Source organism: Prionailurus bengalensis, chromosome E2, assembly GCF_016509475.1.
Source record: "Prionailurus bengalensis isolate Pbe53 chromosome E2, Fcat_Pben_1.1_paternal_pri, whole genome shotgun sequence".
NCBI classification, from domain to species: Eukaryota; Metazoa; Chordata; class Mammalia; order Carnivora; family Felidae; genus Prionailurus; species Prionailurus bengalensis.
Window position 1 is genome coordinate 28,243,141 of NC_057352.1, and position 21,363 is coordinate 28,264,503.

A 21,363-nucleotide genomic window follows, 5' to 3' on the forward strand; every position below is an offset into this window, starting at 1 on the left:
TTTGCCCACCGAGAGGCTGGCCCTCCCCCTCTCATGAAGCCCCAGCCAGGCCAGAGAAGAGTGCTGTGAGCCCATCTCCCCGCCAGGCCGGGCCAGGCTCTCCATCACTGTCAGGGCCCCGACACGAGGGCACAGACAGAGCAGGCCAGGTTGTTCCCTGGGTGGTGACCACAGGGTCCCCACGGGCAACGAGGGCCCAAGGAGGCCAGAGGTGAGCAAAGAGCACACTATGCATTCTGCTTCTTTATTGGAGCTCTCCATCACGCTCCCACAGCCAGGGCAAAGCGGGCAGGGGGCAGGCTTGCAGCCCAGCCACCGAGGCCCCCCACAGAAGAGGAACTACCCTGTGCCCTGCAGCCTTGCGCTCCTCCTGGTAAAACGCTCTCTGCTCACCCTGCTCACCTCACCCTGGGTTCCTCCGGTCTGATGAGCCAAAGACCCTCTGTGGCCTGTACCGCCGGGGACTTTCCTAAAGCCTCCACGATGCCTTTGGGTTCTGCTTCGCTGCCCATCTCTATGCCGGGCTGCGCAGAGGTGAAGCCACACGCTCTGGCCGAGGGAGAGCTTGGGTTCGAGCTCCTTCTCCACAGCTCTGAGCCTCCTTCCCCCAGCCGCCGAATGAAGATGGCAATTCCCAGCAGCAGCGCCAAGGGTGGCTCGCGGAGGCTCTGCTCCCCCATAATCTTCCCTGGCACCTGCCCCCCCGTTCTCTGATGCGGCCAAGTGACATTTTCTCAGCTTACTGAAAAGCGTTACACCAAAGGAGCTTTAAGCAGGCCTCTGGCCCTGTCGCCCACCAGATGGCTGTCCCTAAACCAGCCTACAGAGAAACTCTGGAGCTGCTGCTGGAAACAGCACCCACCTCACGGGGTCGTCATGATAGTGCATTGAGATAGTGCAGGTAAAGCACTTGTTCTGGGCCTGGCGGGTACCAAGTGACGGCTTGATAAATGACACCACCCATGTCCAGGGCTGCCTCCCAAACGGACTTGGTCCTGTCACCCAGGAGCCATGACACCTCATAAGCCCCATGCTCAGGGAACACAAGCTGACTTTAACAGCCCAAGCCCAACAGAATTGGGAAGGAAAATTTATCACATGCACACGCTGTAAAAAATCATCAGAAATGGGCCAAAGAAAACAAAACAAGGCACTGTTTGGCTGTGACTTATCCAATGCCCGGGATGCTTTGCCTTCCCTCTCCCCGTCTCTGAACAGACAATCCAAAGCTGACAGGCGCAACGGTCCCTGAGGGCTGGAGGGGACTCCCAAAGAGCCATGTACCTCTCCTGCACACGCATGAAGGGCCTGCTCAGCTCTTGGCTGGAAACTGACAAATCTCACAACCTCCTCTCTGCCCAAGTGCCCCAGGGAGGCCGTAAGGCTGGCCCTTCCACTACGGCATCAGAGAACTGCAGACCGGCAGGGCCCCCACACAGCCCCCTTGGCACCCCAGACTGGGTGACATCTCACCCACCGCCTCAGGGATGCAGTCTGAGCACCTGATGCCCTCTACAGGGCTGTCCAACCACCACGACCAGAGCCAGTGCCCTCCTAGCACCCCACTGCTATTCTTGTCTGTCCTCATTGCCTCCGGCCCCGCTGGGAAAGCAGCAAAGAGGCAGGACCTTATATGGACACTGAGCTGGGTGCTTTCCTGGTCCGGGAGCTTGGAGCACCGTGAGGGTCCTCTTCAGTATTGGCAGAAGCCTGAGCTCATGCACCCCCACATGGGTCAGGATCCCTGGATGAGACACAGAGCTTTATAATCTCACTGTGTTTTTTCCAACCATGAGGAATGCGTCTCCCCTGTACAGAACGACACAGGACAGGGGCTATGCAGTCCCTTCCTCCAACCTAACCAGTGCGGACCCCAACATCTGTCCTAACCCTGGACTCTTCTCCTAAGAATGTGAGCACCACCGCCTTCATTCTGGCTTCAGACAACACCTCTCCCATGGAGGGAGCCCCTGTCACCAAGGGCCAGGCACCTGCAGACACAACAGTGCCCAAACCTGAGTCAGCCAGGATCCAACCAGGACCTCTGGAACTCTCCAAGCGGCGTCCCGATTGTGCTAGAAAGAGCGCTGGACAAGGAGTGTCCAGTGCTGGCTCTCCACTCCCCTTCTGTCCAATCTGTACCAACATTTCCCAGATTTCATTATCTGCAAACCATCTTCATGATTTCTGCTGAACCCAAGCATTATGTACTGTTACTTAAAACTGTCAACACAATGTTCTCACTTAAATGATTAGCACCATCTTAAGTCACAAAGAGCCATAAAATCACAAATCCAATGTATAACCATTCAAGTGTTAAATGTGCATATGCCTGATGCCTGATACCGCATCTTGGGAACTACTGACCCAGAGCAAAGCTCTCTCTGTACCTCAGTTTCCACACCTAGAAGACAAGGAGGTTGAACAAGATGATTCCCTCAGAGTCTCTTCAGGCCCAACTTTCTACGAGATCAGCCTGGCTCCAGCTCCCCCATGAATCCAGACCCAGATGGTCAGGATCCTGGGACAGGGACAAAGCAGGAGAGGCTCTATCTGCAGGACTGGGAGCCACGGCTGCTGCCAAGAGGTGCCGGCTGGACTCAGAGCCAACAGGAGCGAACAGCACCCCCCCCGAGGGGCTCCCAAGGACCCCAAAGCCAGGTCTAACCCCAAGCTCCACAGACAGCTCCAAATGACAAGACTTTACAGTTAGAAAACTTTATCCATCCACCTCTTTTTATAGCTGGGGAAACTGAGGCACAGAGAAGGAGCTTACACAGGGCAGAAGTCAGCCGAAAACCCAAGTCCCCTAACTGCCAAGCCGCCCCGATGGCGGCCACACATTACAGAAGTCTGAACTTCCCCCATTACCTCCCCCTGGAGGCACGGGCTCAGGTTGCTGGCCTGGGGGTGCAAAGCAGCCCCCTCTGGGAGGGGGAATATGGGAACTGAGATTCCGATCGGAGTTTAAACGTCCTATTAAAGAGGGTTTTATGCAATTAGACCGGAATGAATGTACAATGGCACCCATGGCAAGGAGCTTCAAAGCCTGTGTAGTGGGGGTATCGTGGCCCATCTGAATGCGCCCACAAGAAGGAAACGTGGTCCCCCAGGAGAATAGGGCAGATTAGTCTCCGTATGTAATAGATTTTATTGACCATATGGAACTGATATAAAAATCGTGTTGCACAGGGTAGTCTGGCCTGGAGACAGGAATGTGACATGAAGAATAGGATTTCTATAACCAGCTGGGCGGCTTTCTGAGTTCCTGAGCCCACCCCACCCCCCCCCCAGGACCCCCAGCAACTCCCCCAGCAGCCCCTGGGCATTTACCTGATGCTGTCACGGAGGAATCCCAGGCCAGCGAGAAGTCCGAGGCCTCCCCCTCTTCAACTGAAAGAGAGAACAGAGATGGGCCCGTGAGTTTTGAAGTCGTACAAACAGGCCATCAGGGTGGGGAACAGGGCAAGGAAGAAGGATCACCTGTGGGAGTCCTTACAATACCCATGGTCAGGAGCAAGGGGGTAAAGCCTACAATGAGGCCTTTGTGGGTTTCACAGAGATGTTAAATAATTGGAATAAAACCTGAATAGCAAACAAGTGCAGTATCAGTATGGTTTCCCCATCTCTGTGTCCCTAGCAGACATCACGAATCAATCACAGCACCGCCTGGAACCAGATGCAGCATCAGAACCTCTACACACTTCTGCAGCCCACTACTGTCTATAGTCCGAGTTTCTGCTTGAGATGAAGCCATTTGCGACACCCAGGAAGACGGCAAAGGTTCAGACCTCTCCCCGATCCCACAGATACCATCCTCCTACCAAGAGCTCCTTACATCACCACTGAAATGTGAAAGCTTGCTTTTGCAACAAACAAAGTCACTCTCAGAGGTTGGAGAAGCCTGGGGTGCTATTCCACACACTGAGATGTAACCGATAGACAGACCCTGGGATATGCTGAGGTCGACAGTCACGGGATGGTAACATCAGAAAGCAACTCACCCCTCCATCCTGCCCCTGGGCCCACTGAGCAAGGCTGGGTAGGGATGGGGCACCTCCAGCATCCCGTACCCCTGCATGTAAGACCAGGCTGGTGGAGACAGAGGCCATGTACTTAGGAGAACACGGGAGAAACTCTATACAGCATAATAAATCTCTTGTCCTGGAATTAATCCCAGTCTGGGGCATGTAATAATATTAAAGCTGGGTTATGGACTCTGTAAAATGGAACTTTGTTTAAGTCAAAAATGTGCATACACAGTATTTTTCAGATTTAACGGGCTCTGAAGTTCTACACATGCGCAGGCTGAAGCTACCAGGTCCCACCCAGTTCCCTTTTCACCGTCGCCGTCCTACATGGGCACACACTGTCAGCCAGGCATAATGCTGAGTGCTTTTCAGGCATTACTGAATTTAATCCTCATCAACAGATTCCCAGAGAGGCCAAGTGACGTGCCTGAGGTCTCACACAGCTACAAGCGTGCAGAGTTTGGGCTGAAACCCACAACTGCGTGTGGAAGGCAGACCGATGCATACTGAAACCACTGTATGCAGAGGCACAGAGGATGCTGTCCAGACTCCTAGTAAGTCGGGACTGGTAATCCCCCCCCCACCCCACCCCACAGAAGGCACACACACAGTGTGCTGGGCAGCAGAGCCGTGAGAGGAGCAAGCAGGCTAGGCTACAGTCAGATACTGGGTTCAAATCCCGATTCTGCCTCTAGCTGTACGATCTCGAGCAAATTATTTAACCTCTAGGCTTCGGTTTTAACATTTCAGAAATGATAATAATGGTACCCAAGCCACACGGTGGCAGGGAGGACTCAATGGGGCGATGGAGTCATCTGCCAGAGCAGTGGCCCAAGCACTCGGGGGGTTTGGTGGCCAGGGCTGGACCAGCTCTGGGAATTAACAAGTCCGGCTCTGCATGGCGTGGCCCCGCTTTATCACGTATCTGTCCCCGGTCTCGCTCCCCCACCAGAGCCTCCCAGACCGTACCCGAGAAGGGACAATCGCGACAAGAAGCGACAGGCCAAGGAATGCTAACAGAGTGTTTGTTCTTTCCCAAGTTTGCGTCCTGAGAGTACAAACTCAGAATCCAAATGAAATGCAGAGGCGATCCGGGGTGGGGCCGAGGCTATTGTTCTACTTAGCTAGTTAGAGCCAGGGAGGGTTTTCAAACATGCAGCTTTGTAAATATGAATCAAGACCTCGCATCAGACAAAACTGATTATTACTCACTAAGCTGATTCCAAGCAGACAGCCCCTGAAACACCGGCGGATAATGCTTACGGCGATCAGAAGCCAGCCATGCATGAAAGCAGCAGTTGTTAACAGCTTTCATTGCCACACCTGAAAATCCGCTCCCTTCACATTTCGACGTTTACTTACTTTAAGATCTATGTGTTTCGCTTCTACTAAGAAGTCACTCCCAGTTTGTAAGGTCACCAAGCGGCCCTTCTGCTGGACAACTTCAAAAAGGTCGACCTCGTTGACCGTGGCTACCATGACATTAATGCACGACCCAGTTCTCCCTTTGTCCACGGTGTGCTCCAGATACCAGGACAAAGGGCCCCACTCTGGACCCACCCAATGTTCTCCAGGTGAGAAGGGTGACCTTCCAGATCACTGAACTGAAGAATGTCCCCAGAATGGGACCAAATCCTTCCCTCCCTGAGATCTGGCTTCAGCCATCATGGGAAGGAGACCAGGAAAACATCTGCCATTTTGGAGCTCTTAGGACAATCCAAGGTCTCTTCCCCAAGTCCGACAAGCCTGTAAAGTTGGGAAGAGGGCGGTGGCCTGATGCCAGCTGGCTGGGGAAGTTCAAAGTGGCAGACGTCACCACAGGCAAGTGGCCACATCACACACCAGCATCTCCAGAACCACATCTCTCCCAGTGAGGAAGGAGCCCGCGGGCCAACCCACCTAGTGCCGTGGGGCATGAACGCATTTTCCTACAACTGCTGGCATCCACCCAGCTAACATCCCATTCCCCACGTTTTGTTTATATTTTTTTTATTTTATTTTAATTTTTTTTAACGTTTATTTATTTTTGAGACAGAGAGAGACAGAGCATGAACGGGGGAGGGGCAGAGAGAGAGGGAGACACAGAATCTGAAGCAGGCTCCAGGCTCTGAGCCATCAGCCCAGAGCCCAACGCGGGGCTCGAACTCGCGGACCGCGAGATCGTGACCTGAGCTGAAGTTGGACGCTTAACCGACTGAGCCACCCAGGCACCCCCCCACGTTTTGTTTATTGAAGGCATAAGCACACCATCCTTTATACATTCCTGATGAGAAAAAGTCACGCCCAGTGTTCCCAGCATCAGCACGAGGCTCCATGCTCCCTGCTGCCGTGAACATGCAGGGGCTCCTCTCCAGTCTCAGTCTTACTCTTCTGTCCGGACTAGTCTCTTCAACAGCTAGATAACTAGCCGGGGCAGCAGGCACAGAGGAAGGAAGTCCTTCCCGACAGTCAGAGCCAGCCACTTGCTGGGGGTGCTGAGTCTACACTGGCAGCAGGCGCTGTCTGGGAGCCTGAGTCATCCCCAAGTGGACTTCTGCTGGAGGCGCAATGGACGCCAAGGGTTGGGCATCTCAGAGAAAACTCAATCGGCACAGTGGTCAATATGGATAACACCTACAGGGGCTGCCCAGCCAGCCGGAGGAGTTGGGTGCTTTCTGGAGGCTTCCCCAGATTCTACCTCTAACTTTTCATTTAAAGATGTTTGGCACCACTGAAGCCAAGGCAAACCCTCACCCTGCCCTATCTCAAGGGGAACACAGAGTTGTCTGCTCCTGTGAACGATGGCCATTTGTATGTGCAGGGTGGGTGCGCAAGGCCAGCATGCACACAAAGGAAGGGAGTGTGGGGGGCGAGTGTGTAAGCACAGGGAGAAGGCACAGTGAGTCTGAACACACAGGGTCAGGGCACAGCAGCAAGTCTGTATACCCGGACAGGGGATGCATGGCCACGTATAATATGAGGGGAGGTGGTGCAGGACCTGTGTTCACACTGGAGAGTGCACAGCGTACTAACCATGGTTCTTAGGGTGTGTTAAGAAGGATTCTGAAGCTCTGTTGGGCTCCAGACAGAACTCTGGGTTCTCTCCCTGCTCTGGGATCACAAGCTGTGAGTGGCTGATTCCCATGGGAGTATAGAGCTCGTGAGCCTCACCAGACACTGTCTCCCAGCTCAGCAGCAGGCTTGTAAGTGATGACAACTCCCCTACTCTGAAAGTGCGCACAGCTTGCCCCCTGTGCACTGGGACGGCCTTGCCATCAACGACATGCCAGTAAGACCCAAAGCCTGTGTGCTGGGCCTCTGGACATTGGGAACCCAGCAGCACGGGGCTAGTGGTGCTAGGTGGGCAACTGTGTAACCCACCTCCCCAGTGCCCCTTGCTCTGGGGGGTTGGCCAAAGTCAGGCAAGACCTGGGCTGGCAGACAAGGTGCAGGCCAGAGGTAGAAAAAGCTCAGGGGACAAGTTCTAAGACAGTGTCAGGACGTGAATGAGACAGGTGGACAGAGGCAAGCACTGACCCAAGGGCCAGAGGAAGCCTCCAGCAGGGTCAACAGGGCCCAGAAACCACCTTCCTTACTCCAAAATTCATACCAGGGCCAGCTGCTGGGCCTGGCTTCAAGGATCTGAGAAGGCCCTGGCCCTGGCTGTAAGCCTCAGACATGTGTACACACAGGCATTTTTCTGGGGAAAGGATACGTGGTTTTCATCAAAAAGATCTAGAACACCACCACTACCTCCTGCCTGCCTGCCAAAAAAAGGTTTAAGAACCACTAAATTAATGGCTTTTATTTTGAGAGCATTTTCATCTGGCCCCACCTCTGGCTGGTGTTCACAATGTCTTAGGGGACTTTTCCATGCTTTACTGGCCTTGGCCCCAGGGATCATCTCATCCTTAGGGAAGGGTTGGGCTCACACTGGCCTGACAGAGGCTCCCCCTAAAGGCATCCCTGTCCCAATGGAGGTAGTGAGACAAGCCAGGGGCACATGACTGCCTCTCCTGGGCTCATCCTTAAAGAAATCCTCTCACTTATACCAGGCCAAGGCCAAGGAAGGTATAGGATACACATAGAGTCCAGACTCTCATTGTCAGGCATGAAATGAAGTGTCATCATTCAGTACTAAGCAATTTCAAGGAGTGAAAAAGTGTAAAGCAAGGAAGACTGCTGTGTATGGCTGTGCAGGTTGTGCACTGCACAAGAGGCCCAGCAGAAGTAGTGAGAAAGGGTTGAAATTTAGCCCACACTCTGTCCACTAAACAGTGTGTCCTGATACAGGGCTATCCCAGACCAAGATGTACCCATCCTTTTGCACATAGGCATGGCCAGCCTTTTTTCTAACTCACACAGATGTGCCGTAACATGTAGCCCATGACCATCTCTGCCATCAGGCTTCAGGGCAAAATGACCAGGGTCAATTGCAAACAAACCCAATCACTAAGCCGACACCCTCCAGGGTCCTCTCAGTGGGGATGGGTTCCAGGCGGTGGGTTTGGTCTGGGGGAGTGACAGCATGGAAAAGCAAAGGCTCTCTCTGCAACCAAAGCTAAAACTACCCAAGATCCCCACCCCTGGCCCCAACGCAGCCACTCAGCACCAAACCCAGACCCTCAGAGGATCTCTTGACAGGGTCATATCACTGACCCCTGTATTTTAACTCTCATGATTCTCTGACCACTTGCCAAAAAGAGAATAAACTAACAATTGAAATGGCTCTGTTAAGACTGCCTGCCATTTTCCCCAGTGAGCACAGCCCTACGGCAGGGGCAAGAACTCTTCACCCCTCCCATTGGTCTGTCTGCACCTCACCACCTGGAGGGTGGGTCTAGGATTTAAAGAAATCTATTTTTGGGGAGCCCGGGGGGCTCAGTCGGTTAAGCGTTGGACTTGGGCTCAGGTCATGATCTCACGGTTTGGGAATTCAAGCCCCATGTCAGGGTCTGTGCTGACAGCTCAGAGCCTGGATGCTGCTTCGGATTCCGTGTCTCCCTCTCTCTCTGCTCCTGCTCTGTCTCTTTCTGTCTCTCAAAAATAAATACATGTTAAAAGAATTTTTTTAATAATAAAGAAAGAAATCTATTTTTTTTAATATTTACTTTTAGAGAGAGAGAACATGAGCGCAAGCGCACACACACACACACACACACACACACACACACGCATGAGTGGGGGGTGGGGAGACAGAGAGGGAGAGAGAGAATCCCAGGTAGGCTCCATGCTGTCAGTGCAGAGCCCGACGTGGGACTTGAACCCGGGAACCCTGAGATCATGACCTGAGCCAAAATCAAGAGTTGGATGCTCAACCAACTGAGTCACCCAGGCACCCCTAAAGAAACCTATTTTTGGACACCATGGCTCCTAACCAGAAGCTTTCTTCCACCTGATACACTGCTAAAAAAAAAAAAAAAAAAAAAAAAAAAAAAGGCAGTATGTTCCAATGTGGGAGGCAACAGCTGATGCATTAGACCCATCAAGAGAGTGTGGGTGGGTCGCCAAGTCGGCAGCTTCGCAGTAAGTGCTTACAGCAATTTTGGCAATGCCCGACTTTCCCCTTAAACACTGGCTTTGGAACAAGCACCTAGGAAAAGATGCAACTTTTCTGAGAATTTTTTATATATCGTTCCCCTGGTCTACCCTGGGCAGATGGGTCAGAAGCCTGGATCTTGCTCGGCCACTGTCTTCCCTTTCACTCCCTGCCTTGCTTACCTATAAAACACTCAGAACAGAGAGACATCCAGTAAGAGTCCAACAACTCCAGAAGAGAAGTTGGTCGATCCTTACCGGGAAGATCAACCTGCCAGAAGTCACCCGACAGAGCTCACTCTAGCAGGACAGATGAGGGCACCAGAGAGAAGCTATAAAATGGAGGGGTTTGGGTAGGGGGTCCTAAATAGGGCTCCCCAGGACCATCCCCCAGCTTTGCCAGGTTCAGGCCGTTAGATCTGGGGCAAGATGCTTGATCCACCGTGATCTTCCGTGTCCTCCGTGAAAGGGGGACACTACTGACAGGAGTGTCCAGAGGCCTCGATGAGCCGGGATTCCTAATGCACACTGCCCCAGGTAAACGGGCAATCAACGTGAGCATTCCTGGGGTTACCCAAGCTGCCCGTCCTCCCTCAGGTTCCTGGCGGACCGCTAAGGTCTCACTGCGCTTGTGAGGACAGGAGGGTTCCAGCAGTGAGATCAGGTTTCCCAAGAGACTCGCCCCACCCCACCCCCAGGAAGGGCCCAGGGACAGCCCTGGGTCCTTCGGCATCACAACCTCCCAGTCCCTGTCACAGTGCAGGGATGGTGTCCCCAAATGTGCAACCATCTAGTATTCACAACCAAGGGGTTCAGCTTCCATGCCAGCTCATGTCCCTCCCCGAGCACCCCATTCTCACCCCACACACCCCAAGAGAGGAGGGCTGGGAGATATCTGCAGAAGGAACAGAAGCACCAATCCCAGGAGAATCTAGATCTGGGGCAACCTTGCAGAAACGGGGGTCCTCTCCTCTAGGTTTCCCTAAAAAGTGACAATGATGAGGAGGAGGATGTGAAAACTGGGTGATGAATGTGACGCACTTCAAGTATGCTTTAAGTATGAGAGGAATGGCTTTTCCACTAGACCAGAGACAGAACGAGTGTCAAACCTGGCCCAGCTCCCCTGTCCCGCACCTGTGGCAGACATTGCTAATTGATCAGGGCTCTCCTTCTTGCTGGGCATGGGTGCAGCTTCGAAAGGCTCAACAAGGTGGATTAAAATCTATTGGCGCTCTGGGGCGCCCAGGTGGCTCCGTCGGTTAAGTGTGCGACTTCCACTCAGGTCAGGATCTCACAGTCTTTGGGTTTGAGCCCCGCGTCGGGCTCTGTGCTGACAGCTCGGAGCCTGGAGCCTTCTTCGGAGTCTGTGTCTCCCTCTGTCTCTGCCCCTCCCCCATTTGTTGTGCGAGCTCTCTCTCTCTCACTCTCTCTCTCTCAAAAAGAAAAACATCTATTGGCCGTCTCCATCCTGGCCCACACCCCCCTCAAGCACCGACGCATGGCGCGTGCATAAGGCACACATGCGCGCTTGCACCCACATGTGGGTGTTGTGTCCAACTGGAGCAGATCTGGGCCAGGGTGAGGACTACTCCCCCCCCCCCCCCCCCCCCAGGAAAGCAAACCTCCACCGGGCCGCTGTAGCACCAGGCACCGGGCCGGGCGTCCCACCCACTGGCTCTCACATAATCCTCCCAGCCTCCCTCTGAGAAAGTCTTCAAAGTCCCCACTTTTCTGATGAGGCAATGGAACCTGCGAAGCCAGAGCACTGGTCCAGAACCCAGCCCATAAGCTCACAAGGCCAGCGGGGATGTTTCCGAGTGCGGCTTTAGCTCAAAGCTGGGAACACCCAGCTACTCGCCCCTCACTCTGTCTGCTCCATCCCAGCCATGGGGCAGGAAAAGAAGAGGAAACTGAGTATCACAGAGACACATGATGTGTCCACTATAGTGGATAACAGAGTCGGGAACTGAGAAGCAAAGACAGTAGTATCACAAAGGCCAGGCATCCAAGTATATTAAAATGGAAGAGTACATCAAAGCTCTGTCGGAAGAGGAGCAAGGACCGGGCAAGTCAGCAGTGCCCCGGGACCGGTGCCATGGCCTGCCTTCCCGTGCCTGTCCCTAGTGGGTGAGGAGGCAGATGTCAGCATGGTGGCCCAGGGTCCCCCAAGGTGTCCCTGCCACCCTTACCAGAATCACCTGGCATCAGAGGGCTTTTGCAGACGCTTCCTCAGCTGCTACCTGAAAGTCAAGCTTTTACTGACCCATTTCACAGAAGGAGAAATAAAGTCCCAGAGAAGACAAACAGCTCACCCATGGGGCAGCAGAGGTGACCAAAGCAGACCTGGAACCCAAGCACCCTAGCTTCCAGACCCCGGAGTCCAGATACACAAAGCCCCCTATATGATGTGATCCTTAGCCCTCACCAGGCACGAACCTCTGTAACTTCTCTGACTGGAGTCCCCAGACCAGCAACAGCCGTGTCACCTGGCAGCTTGTCAGTGATGCATAAATTTTATTTTATTTTATTTTATTCCATTCTATTCTATTCTAATGTTTATTTATTTTTGAGGGGGGGGCAGGACCAGAGAGAGAGGGGGACAGAGGATCCAAAGCACGCTCTGCTCTGACAGCAGAAAACCCTACGTGGGCTCGAACTCACGAACCGTGAGATCATGACCTGAGCTGAAGTCGGACGCTCAACTGACTGAGCCACCCAGGCACCCCAGAAATGCAGAATTTTAAATAGCAGAATCCCTGGGGGTGGGGCCCAGCAGGTGATTCTCATGCATGCTAGAGCTTGAGAACCACTGGCCTGCACAATCCTATAAGAACATGTATTAACCCCATTTTACAGATGAGAAAATAAAGACCAAGCAATTTGCCCAAGGTCGCCGAGCTAGGTCGGAGTGAAGCTGGGGTGGGATTCTTAACCCCTTTTTTCACTTCCACCTTCAACAAACAGAAGCTGTGGCTCCAGACTGAGTGGGGTCAGCCAACAAAAGGAAGACGGATTCTCTCTCTCCCCGATGATTCAAATTTACAGAAGATTCCCCAAGTTCCTTCCTGTGCCAGCACCAGGGGGACCTAAGAAGAGAATTCATCCTCTGGGGTCTCCCCAGGCACCCAGGTTCCTTGGGACGTCAAGGGGAAACCACGTGAGGTGGTGCTGTGTTGGCAAAGGTTTAACAGGTGGTTCGGGGAGAAAGGGCCCTGGTTTGTGGCATTCGCCGCTCAATACTCCCACCAATTGGCCAGTGTCAAGGCACCAAACAGGACACTTGCTGACGTGGATCTGGGAAGAGATGCGTTCAGTTAACACAGCGCTGGATACAGGAACCTGCCCCGGGGAGGCGCAGGGAGGGACGGAGCAGCAGCCGGGGGGTGGAGCCAGCCCTGGAAGCCACCTTGAAGCCACCACACATCACTGCACCTCCCGGCTCTCCCCACCACTCCACTTGCCCTGCCCAGGCTCTGCCCCATGTCCCATGTACGTAGGAAACCCAGAACTCACTCGGAGTTGCCCTTTTCTTATTGTTTCCTACACGAAGCATCTTTCTCTTTTTTCATAAAAGTCTTCCACACAAGTAATCCATGTACAACGTAGAAAACGAGCAAATACACGTGAGTTCAAATTGAGAAACACAAAGTACAATTTTCTGGGTGCAAATACGTTGTCATAGCCTTCCAGAAAGTTGTAACAATATGTACAACTGAACAACACAAACCGTTCCAGAACCTGCTTTTCCAACTCAGCCATTTACCAAGAACAACATCTTTTCGCATAAAAATCGTGGACGGCCACTGTCATCGCAGATGCCGGTCCTGTAGGAGGCTCCAGGAGTAACTAAACCAGTGCCCTGGTGCTGGCCACCCAGGCTACTTCCAGTTGTCGTCCACTGTAAGGGAGGTCGTGGTGCAAAACACATCCACACACTTTGCCCACGGCCACAAGCCTGGTCAGTGATTTTTCTCAGAATGAGTTCCCCGAAGCAGGATCGCTAGGACAAAGAGTTCGCTGATTTTTAGGCATCAAAGACATAGGTCCCATGTGTATTCGGTCTTTTTCCCCTTTACTAAGCACTCAGTACCTCGAGTAGGTACTGAGGACTCTGAGCTAGGTACTAGGAGAAAGATTTTTTGATCTTCAGCCATTAGACTGTGCTCTCTATATCAGTAAGTGTTACCATGGCTGTACCCCTTGGGGGCTGGCACCTAAGAGCTGAGTGAATGAATGAATGAATGAACTAGGAATGGTGGAGAAGTTAAATGAACCCCACTCTCGGAGTGAGGCAGAAACAAGTGGAAACATGAGAACCCAGAGTGTAGATGTAAAGAAGAGGGTAGGAGCTAGGGAAAGTGGCAAGCAGACCCCTGGACAGTGGGGACCACCCACCACCTACAGCTCAGAGGCCAAGCCTGTCTGCCCAGGCAGGGCCCCAGAGAAGGCTCAGGGCTGGGGGACCAGCCTGGAGTCGGGATGAATTTCTACCTTAACCGCAGATAAAATTCTGATTTCCTTTTAGACTAATGTGCAAATCCCATTTTAGGAAGAATGATAAAAATCACAGACAAAAACCTAACAGATCTGTGGGTTTCTTTTTTAATGTAAATAAAAAGTTTCTTGCTCATTGGGACGCCTGGGTAGCTCAGTCGGTTAAGCCTCTGACTCTTGGTTTTGGCTCAGGTCATGATCTCACCGTTCACGAGTTTGAGCCCCACACATCGGACTCTGTGCTGTCTCTCCCTCTCTCTCTACCCCTCCCCCACTCACACTGTCTCTGTCTCTCTCAAAGTAAATAAATAAACTTAAAAAAATTGTTTTTAATTAAAAAATGTTTCTGCTCATAGATGAAGTTCAGGAAAATCAAATCAAACTGCATTTGCCTGAGCAAGGAGATGTAAACAAGGGGAAATCTGAGGCAGCCCAGCCCGGCCCCGCCCCACCCTCCTTTCCATTCTGACTGTGGGAAGACCTGGACACAAGACCAGGGCTGTGGGCTTCTCATCCAAGCCTCCGGGGCTGATCACCGGCTACAGAGACACCCCTCTCCCTGGTTAGAAACATTGTGAAGGGCCCAGGCCCACCTCCTCCGGAAATCTCTCCCTGGCCCCCGGGCCCTGGACTTAGGTTAGTCCTCATGGGCAGCAAGGTGTGGCCAAAACAAGATGCCTTAGGCTCAACTCCTACCCGCCATGGTTGGCTATGGCCTGGGTGAGTTAGGTAACCTCTCTGGGCACAGCCATCCTGCAAGGTAGCTCTGAGTGAGGGTAAAGGGAGAAGCTGTTATAACGTATCTGGTCCAGAGCCCCCTCCACACCCAGGTGCCAGGCAAAGGGAAGCTATGATCCCACAGCATAACATGTTGCCCCCACCTGTACTCTCAGCCCCTGTAGGGAGACCCTCTACATCTCTTTATCACACCCTCCAGTTCACTTGACTGACACAAGACTCCACACGTCAGTGACACTGGGGACAGCACTCACAGGCCTCACACACATTATAACGTTTATGTGTAATCCTCCCAATGGCCCTGTGAAAGGACTGAATGATGGTGCCCATTTTACAGATGGGGAAACCAGGACCTAAATGAATTTTCTTAAGTAGGTTGAATTAGATGAGCGACGGGAGGCACGGCTGAGAGTTGAAGCCAAGTCTACATGGCCCCAGAGCGCACACACCTCCTGCCCACACAGCCCGCCTCTCTCCCCTTATGCTGAACAAACGGTACTTGATGGCCTGAGCTCTCCCAGCCCTCCTGAACTGTCTCAGAAAAGCCACAGCTGGATGGGGAAGCTTGGGGTTGAAGTGACCCCTCTTTGTGGAAGGCCCCAGAGCTGGATCTAGGAGGTCAGTGTTGGGTGTCCCAGGCTAGTTGGATCACAAGCTCTCCCTTGACTCCACCTTCTAGTCTCAGTTCCTCATCTATAAGGTGGGAGTGGGGACACCCGGCTGGCTCGGTCGGAACAGTGTGCGACTCTTGACCCCAGGGTTGTGAGTTCGAGCCCCACACTGCGTGTGGAGATTATAATAAACAAACAAACAAACAAACAAATAAAGCCATTTTAAGAATACATAAAGTGGGGATAATAAAATCCCCATTTGTTTTGAAGACCAAGTGAAGTAACACATGTGAAGAGCTTAGTCCAGTGCCTGGCACATAGTCGTCAACATGAAATAGGATTATTGCGTCTGCGCTCCCAGTAAATCTGTTCAGGGTTCAGGGGTTTCCTGCAAATTCCCTTTCTGGGGAACCGCCTGCCTGGGTCTTAACACTTGGAGGGCCTCAGGCCTCCCAGGCTGTCCTTATGTTTAATCCCGTCTCCCTGAGGTTAATCTCCTCGTTCATATATATATTTCATTTCATACAGTCACCCCTGCACGGTCTCGTTAACCAGCAACGTGCAGCATATAAATGTGGATTTACAACAGGGTCTGGCTCCCACTTCCTGTTTCGGTGGCAACATCGGGTACTCAGCCACCAGCCGTCCAACTCTGACGGAAGGTGACAGAACCGAGGGCACACTCTGCCATGCGCGGAGGGGCCATAACAACCCCTCACAAAGGGATGGACAGAAGCAGCCCCTGGGTGCTAGCAAACTGAAGGTGGGGGCCGGGACCACGGGAGTCAGGCAACATGGCCTGGGGTCGTGGCCCCTCGCTGAGGGGAGAAACGGACAGCACCCACCCAGATCTGTCCACTGTTTGAGGTGGAAAGGAAGGAGGGGGTGAGACCAGAGTCCCACTCTCTTGCCTTGTTTCCAATTTCATTTGCAGAAAAGCACCATAGAGTAGAAACTAATATTTTTTATGACTCCTGAACCACTTATCCTCTGTGCTAACATCCTGTAAATAAATGTCACTACCTTATTATACGTGTGGTTAATCTTATACAAGAGCAAAGTGGAAACTGAGTCTCTTATTAAAAACTGATGTGTGTGTATGTGTGCCTGTGTGTGCACATGTGTGTGTCTAAGTATTTTCATCTGGTTTGGGGCACAAGGACCAGCGTTCCATATCATTCTTCATATCAAAAGCCCCGAGCCTTCCACAGGAATGAACTGTAAGGACCATTTCCAAACATCAACTCCACATGGATGTCCCAGGGCTAGGGGCAATCACGATAAATACTTTACAGTTTCAGGAGTCAATACTTTTAATAAGTCTGATTTGGGAGGGGGGATTTTCAATGGCACAGATGCGTCCCCCAGCTCAGCTCCATCGCCCACCCAGGGTGGTTAGAATGCATGTGGGGGCCTTTAGGGGCCCTTGTGTCTCCACCTGGCAGCTGGCCCCACCAGGGCAGGACTGACATCACCCGACTCGCCCAGTGTTCGTGAGATGACGACTGTTGAGGCAGGTGTGGGGAGTCCTCCTCGGCATCCACCCCGAGCAGTGACAGGGCATCTCCACCGACCGGTCTCCAGGGCTGGCAGGGCCTCCCCAAGGCCTCCCAGGAGCTTGGCCAGGAGCACAGACAGAGAATGAGGGGCGCCTGGGTGGCTCAGTCAATCAAGTGTCCGACTCTTGATTTCAGCTCAGATCATGATCTCACGATTCGTGAGTTAGAGCCCCACATTCAGCTCTGTGCTGACAGCACAGAGCCTGCTCGGGACTCTCTCCTCTCTGCCCCTCCCCCACTTGCACTTTTTCTCTCTCTCTCTCTCTCAAAATAAATAAATAAACTTTAAAAGAAAAAAAAAAGGTACAGAGGACCACCTGGTTGGCTCAGTTGGCTAAGCGTCCAACTTCAGCTCAGGTCATGATCTCATGGTTTGTGGGCTTGAGCCCTGACTTGGGCTCTGTGCTGACAGCTTGGAGCCTGGAGCCTGCTTCAAATTCTGTGTCTTCCTCTCTCTCTGCCCCTCCCCTGTTCACACTCTGTCTCTTTTCTCTCTCTCTCAAAAATAAATAAACATTAAAAAAAAGTTACAGTTGGGCGCCTGGGTGGCTCAGTCGGTTGAACGTCCGACTTCAGCTCAGGTCATGATCTCACGGTTCGTGAGTTCGAGCCACATGTTGGGCTCTGTGCTGTCAGCTCGGAGCCTGGAACCTGCTTCAGATTCTGTGTCTCCCTCTCATTCCGCCCCTCCCTCGCTCTCATTCTCTCTCTCTCTGTCTCTCTCTCAAAAATAAATAAACATTAAAAAATAAAAACAAAAAAAGTTACAGAATGCTTTTCTTTACCTCACCTTCCCTCCTTTGCATCAATACCTTTTCTTCTCGCCTCCCAAGGACACTCTACGTGAAATCACACATCTGGTGTGCTACTAACAATTTTTCTAATAGATATTAGAATAAACATATCGAGTAACATTTGCCTAATAGACAGTAAAATAAACAGAGAAGTATGGGGGAAAACCCCTCATTTTGCCTATCGACCACCTGAATCACTGCAGGATTCAGGAACATGGGATGTGGAATGTCACGCTTGGGGGAATGCAGGCACTCTGCACTCTGATAACTAGGTGATAACTCTTCACTTCCTCCCAGCCCCAAGTTCATACAGGTCGTCCTCTGAAGCCATCCAGCCCATTTAAGTTCAGTGAGGGCTGCATGTCAGGTGACAAGAACTGAGGAAGATGGCAGGGGACACCAGCTACAGACTCTCCCCCAGCATGTGGCTCATCGGCCCACCATGGCCTTGAGCCAGGATGGAAAGTCCTGACAAGTAGGGCTGCTTCCCAAGTGCGCCCGGTCACCTCCCCACACTGGGGCCCGAGCCCTGGAGCCTCACCAGCATGGGCCCATTTCACAGGCTGCACATCCATTGCAAGCACCAGGATGAGCCTGGGAGAACTAGCCTCAGAAAGCCTAAGGGGGAGGTCCCACTGAAGGCAAAGCCCCAAAGGGCCTGTCGGCAGCACCACCACGGGCCCTGAGAAGGCATACAGGCATGGAAGGAGGAGGCACGTCCCTGGTGTCGGGGGGGGGGGGGGGGGGGGGGGGGGGGGGGATCACGAAGGCCTTCCTACCATCAATCACATCTGTCTCATCCCACAGCCCAGAGAGGCCCAACACTGGCCAGATGTGGGCTGCCCGTGGGGACGGAGTTCATTTTCCTCGAGTCCTGTGATAATACTTGGCTGTGTTTATTTAACTTTCTGCTTTGGATGGGCCAGGAAAATCAGTTTGGCTCCCTTCGATCAAAACAGAGCAGCCCACACATCATGCGAGGACACCCACACAGAAGACGCTCCCCCTACACCATCCGAAAAAATACATCTGGCTCACTGCCGGCAGGGGCCGGCTTCGGGGCCCCTGGGACGCTGCTTGGGTGCAGCACGGGACAGGCCGGGGTTCCTGCACATGCTCCACATACCCTGGCCAGGGCTGGGCTCCTCCTGGGCCGTACCTCAGTCTCTCTACCGGGCCGAGGGGCCTCGGGGAGGGTGCAGGTGGCACAGGTGTGGTTCAGGGGGAGTAGAAACAAAGTTCACACCCAGATCCTCTGCCCCCAGAACTTAAGGAAGGTGACGGAAGGATGAAAAGAGATAAGGAGAATCCATGAGAAAGGATCCGAGGCCCAGGGTCTCCCTCCAGCACCTGCAAAAGCAGATGCGGCTGCCTTCTTCCTGCCAGCTCCCACATCCTGGCTCCCAGGGGAAAAGGTGGGGGCCCCCGGGTGGGTTTACACAGCTGGGAAAAACCACTCATGCTCCCTGTTCTTATGGACTATTTCCAGTACCTCTGTTTAGCCCCATGGCACCTGAAACATGCTCCTAAGGTTGGTGACAAGGACCCCAGGGCTCTGGGGCTGGAGTGCCCGTCCGGGACCACACGGCAGGGCAAACACGGGAGCTCACCCCACCCTCAGGCAGCCACCACCTTGCACCCTTCTTTCCCACCCTTCTTTCCCACCCTCAGCTCCTTCCCTCGCCGAGAGGGCACCCGCATGTCCAAGCTCTGCCCCCGCCCTCCTCCCCACAAACAGTTCTCCCTGGGAACATACAAGGAGAAGCTCTGTCCACCCTTGGGAAACAGACATGGGAAGAGGCCCACAGAGACCCAGGGTGGTCTAGGGCCACGCAGGCAGGGGGTTCCTGGGGACCTGGAGGCTAGCCCAGAAGTGGGGGCACACCCTGGCCCCTTGCTCACAGGCTCCTCCACCTCAGCCATCCAGCGGCCTCTAAAGCACAGAGCTCCGGTCCTGCCCTGCCACGTCCAGCTCTCAGGCCTGGCATGCCTCAGTTTCCACTCTTCTTCATGCTTCTGCAGGGAGGCTCATCAGTGTATTTGGCCTGTGAGATCTCCCAGTCGGGGAGCTCCAACAGCTGAGAGCACAAGGTCTGTAATCTGGCAGACCCAGGCTTCAAGCCCTGGCTTACCCGGCTGTGTGACACGGGGCACGTGGTCTCTCTCTGTGACTCAGTTTTCTCGTAGGTCCAATGGGGCGATGCAAATATCGACCCCTCAGAGGTGCTGTGTGGAGGCAATGAGATGATGGGGTAGGAGACAGAGCTCAGCGTCAAGTGTGCCGTGAGAGCCCAACAGATGGTACGCGGCGGAGGGCGGCCACGGCGGTGGTCCTGGCTCAAAGAGCCAGCCAAGGTCCCTCCACCAACAAAGCCGCTGGCATCTGTATGCATCTTTACTGCATTCAACACACTTTCACACCCTGTGGGAATCACATTTTCTGACGGGGGCGGGGGGGGGGGGGCTGGGGTCAGGACAGGCGACACCGTGTCATGTGTCACAGAGGAGAAGGCTGAGGCCCAAGAAGTGAAGCACCTACTGCACGTGGGGGTCCAGCCCGGCCCGGACTCCAGGGGCCAGGCCCTTTCCCAGTCCTACCAGATCTCCCTGGTTGTCGCTGCTGATCACACACCCCACAGGGCACAGGCAGGTCCCCGAGTCAACCGGGCACTTCCTTACGGAAACAGAGAGTTCGCAGCAGCAACGCCCCTCTGCAGACTGAGGACCCCTGAAACACAGAAATCCTCCTAGAGCCCAGCCTGGCCCTGCCAGAGAGATAGATGTGCCACAGCCACTCGGACCAGAGGGCCAGGCCAGCACGGAGGCCTCAGCCCCTCCTCCAGCTATTCCAGCCCAGGTGGCCCCACCACCCCCCACAGGGGATAAGGGCCTGACTCCTCTTCACCTGACCAAGCTGGATGCTAGAGCCCCTGACGGGAGGCACCCATTCCCCACCTGGGCCCGGGAGCCACCAACAGAATCCCCCAGCCCTGCAGCCTTCCTCATCAGGCTAAAAAGTATTCTCTGGAAACCTTAAAAGACATCTGCGCCAGGCACAACCCCCCCCCCCTCCCCGGGCAGGCCTCCCACCCCCTTTCACACCTTCTAAGAGGCAGGCAGTGGAGTGGAAAGAGCCCAGGCATGGAGCCCAGCAGGCCCAGACAGAAGTTCTGCACCTCTGACTCAGTGTAGGCATCTGTACAGTGGGAGAACTAACAGCGCGTGCTCGCAATCGGGCACTGGATAAGGTCTGCATAAGCTTACAGCACCCACCAGCACATAAAGGCTTGAGAACAGGAAGTGACCTGCCCAAGGTGACACAGCCACAGATTGGAAAAGCCAGAATAACCCAGCTCTGCCTCCAGAGACAGCACACTGATGCAATTACAGTTATCGTCACTCCTGCTGTTGGGCTCATCACCTTCAGAAGAGCCTTCGGACTCCTCTATCCGGCCCCAAGCTCTCTGTCCCCGAGGACCCTTCCCCGGCTCAGACACCTGCTGTTCCAGCTCATGTATCTGTACCCCGGCCTTCCAGGCAAACACTTTCCTGCCTCAGTACTTTTGCTACAGGTGCCTCCATCACCTAAGATGCCATACCTGACCTCTGGTATCCAAAA

At 53.6% G+C, this 21,363-nt stretch overlaps 1 protein-coding gene across 2 annotated transcripts in view; it reads right to left on the minus strand.

The window, feature by feature from the left end:
- The window catches only part of ZNF423 (zinc finger protein 423), a 334,391-nt gene that overhangs the window by 268,263 nt on the left and 44,765 nt on the right, over positions 1 to 21,363 (minus strand). For both annotated transcript variants that reach the window (XM_043599153.1, XM_043599154.1), the window contains exon 2: positions 3,334 to 3,393. In XM_043599153.1, coding sequence (XP_043455088.1) covers positions 3,334 to 3,393 — 60 coding nt within the window. The remainder of the gene's footprint in view (positions 1 to 3,333; positions 3,394 to 21,363) is intronic.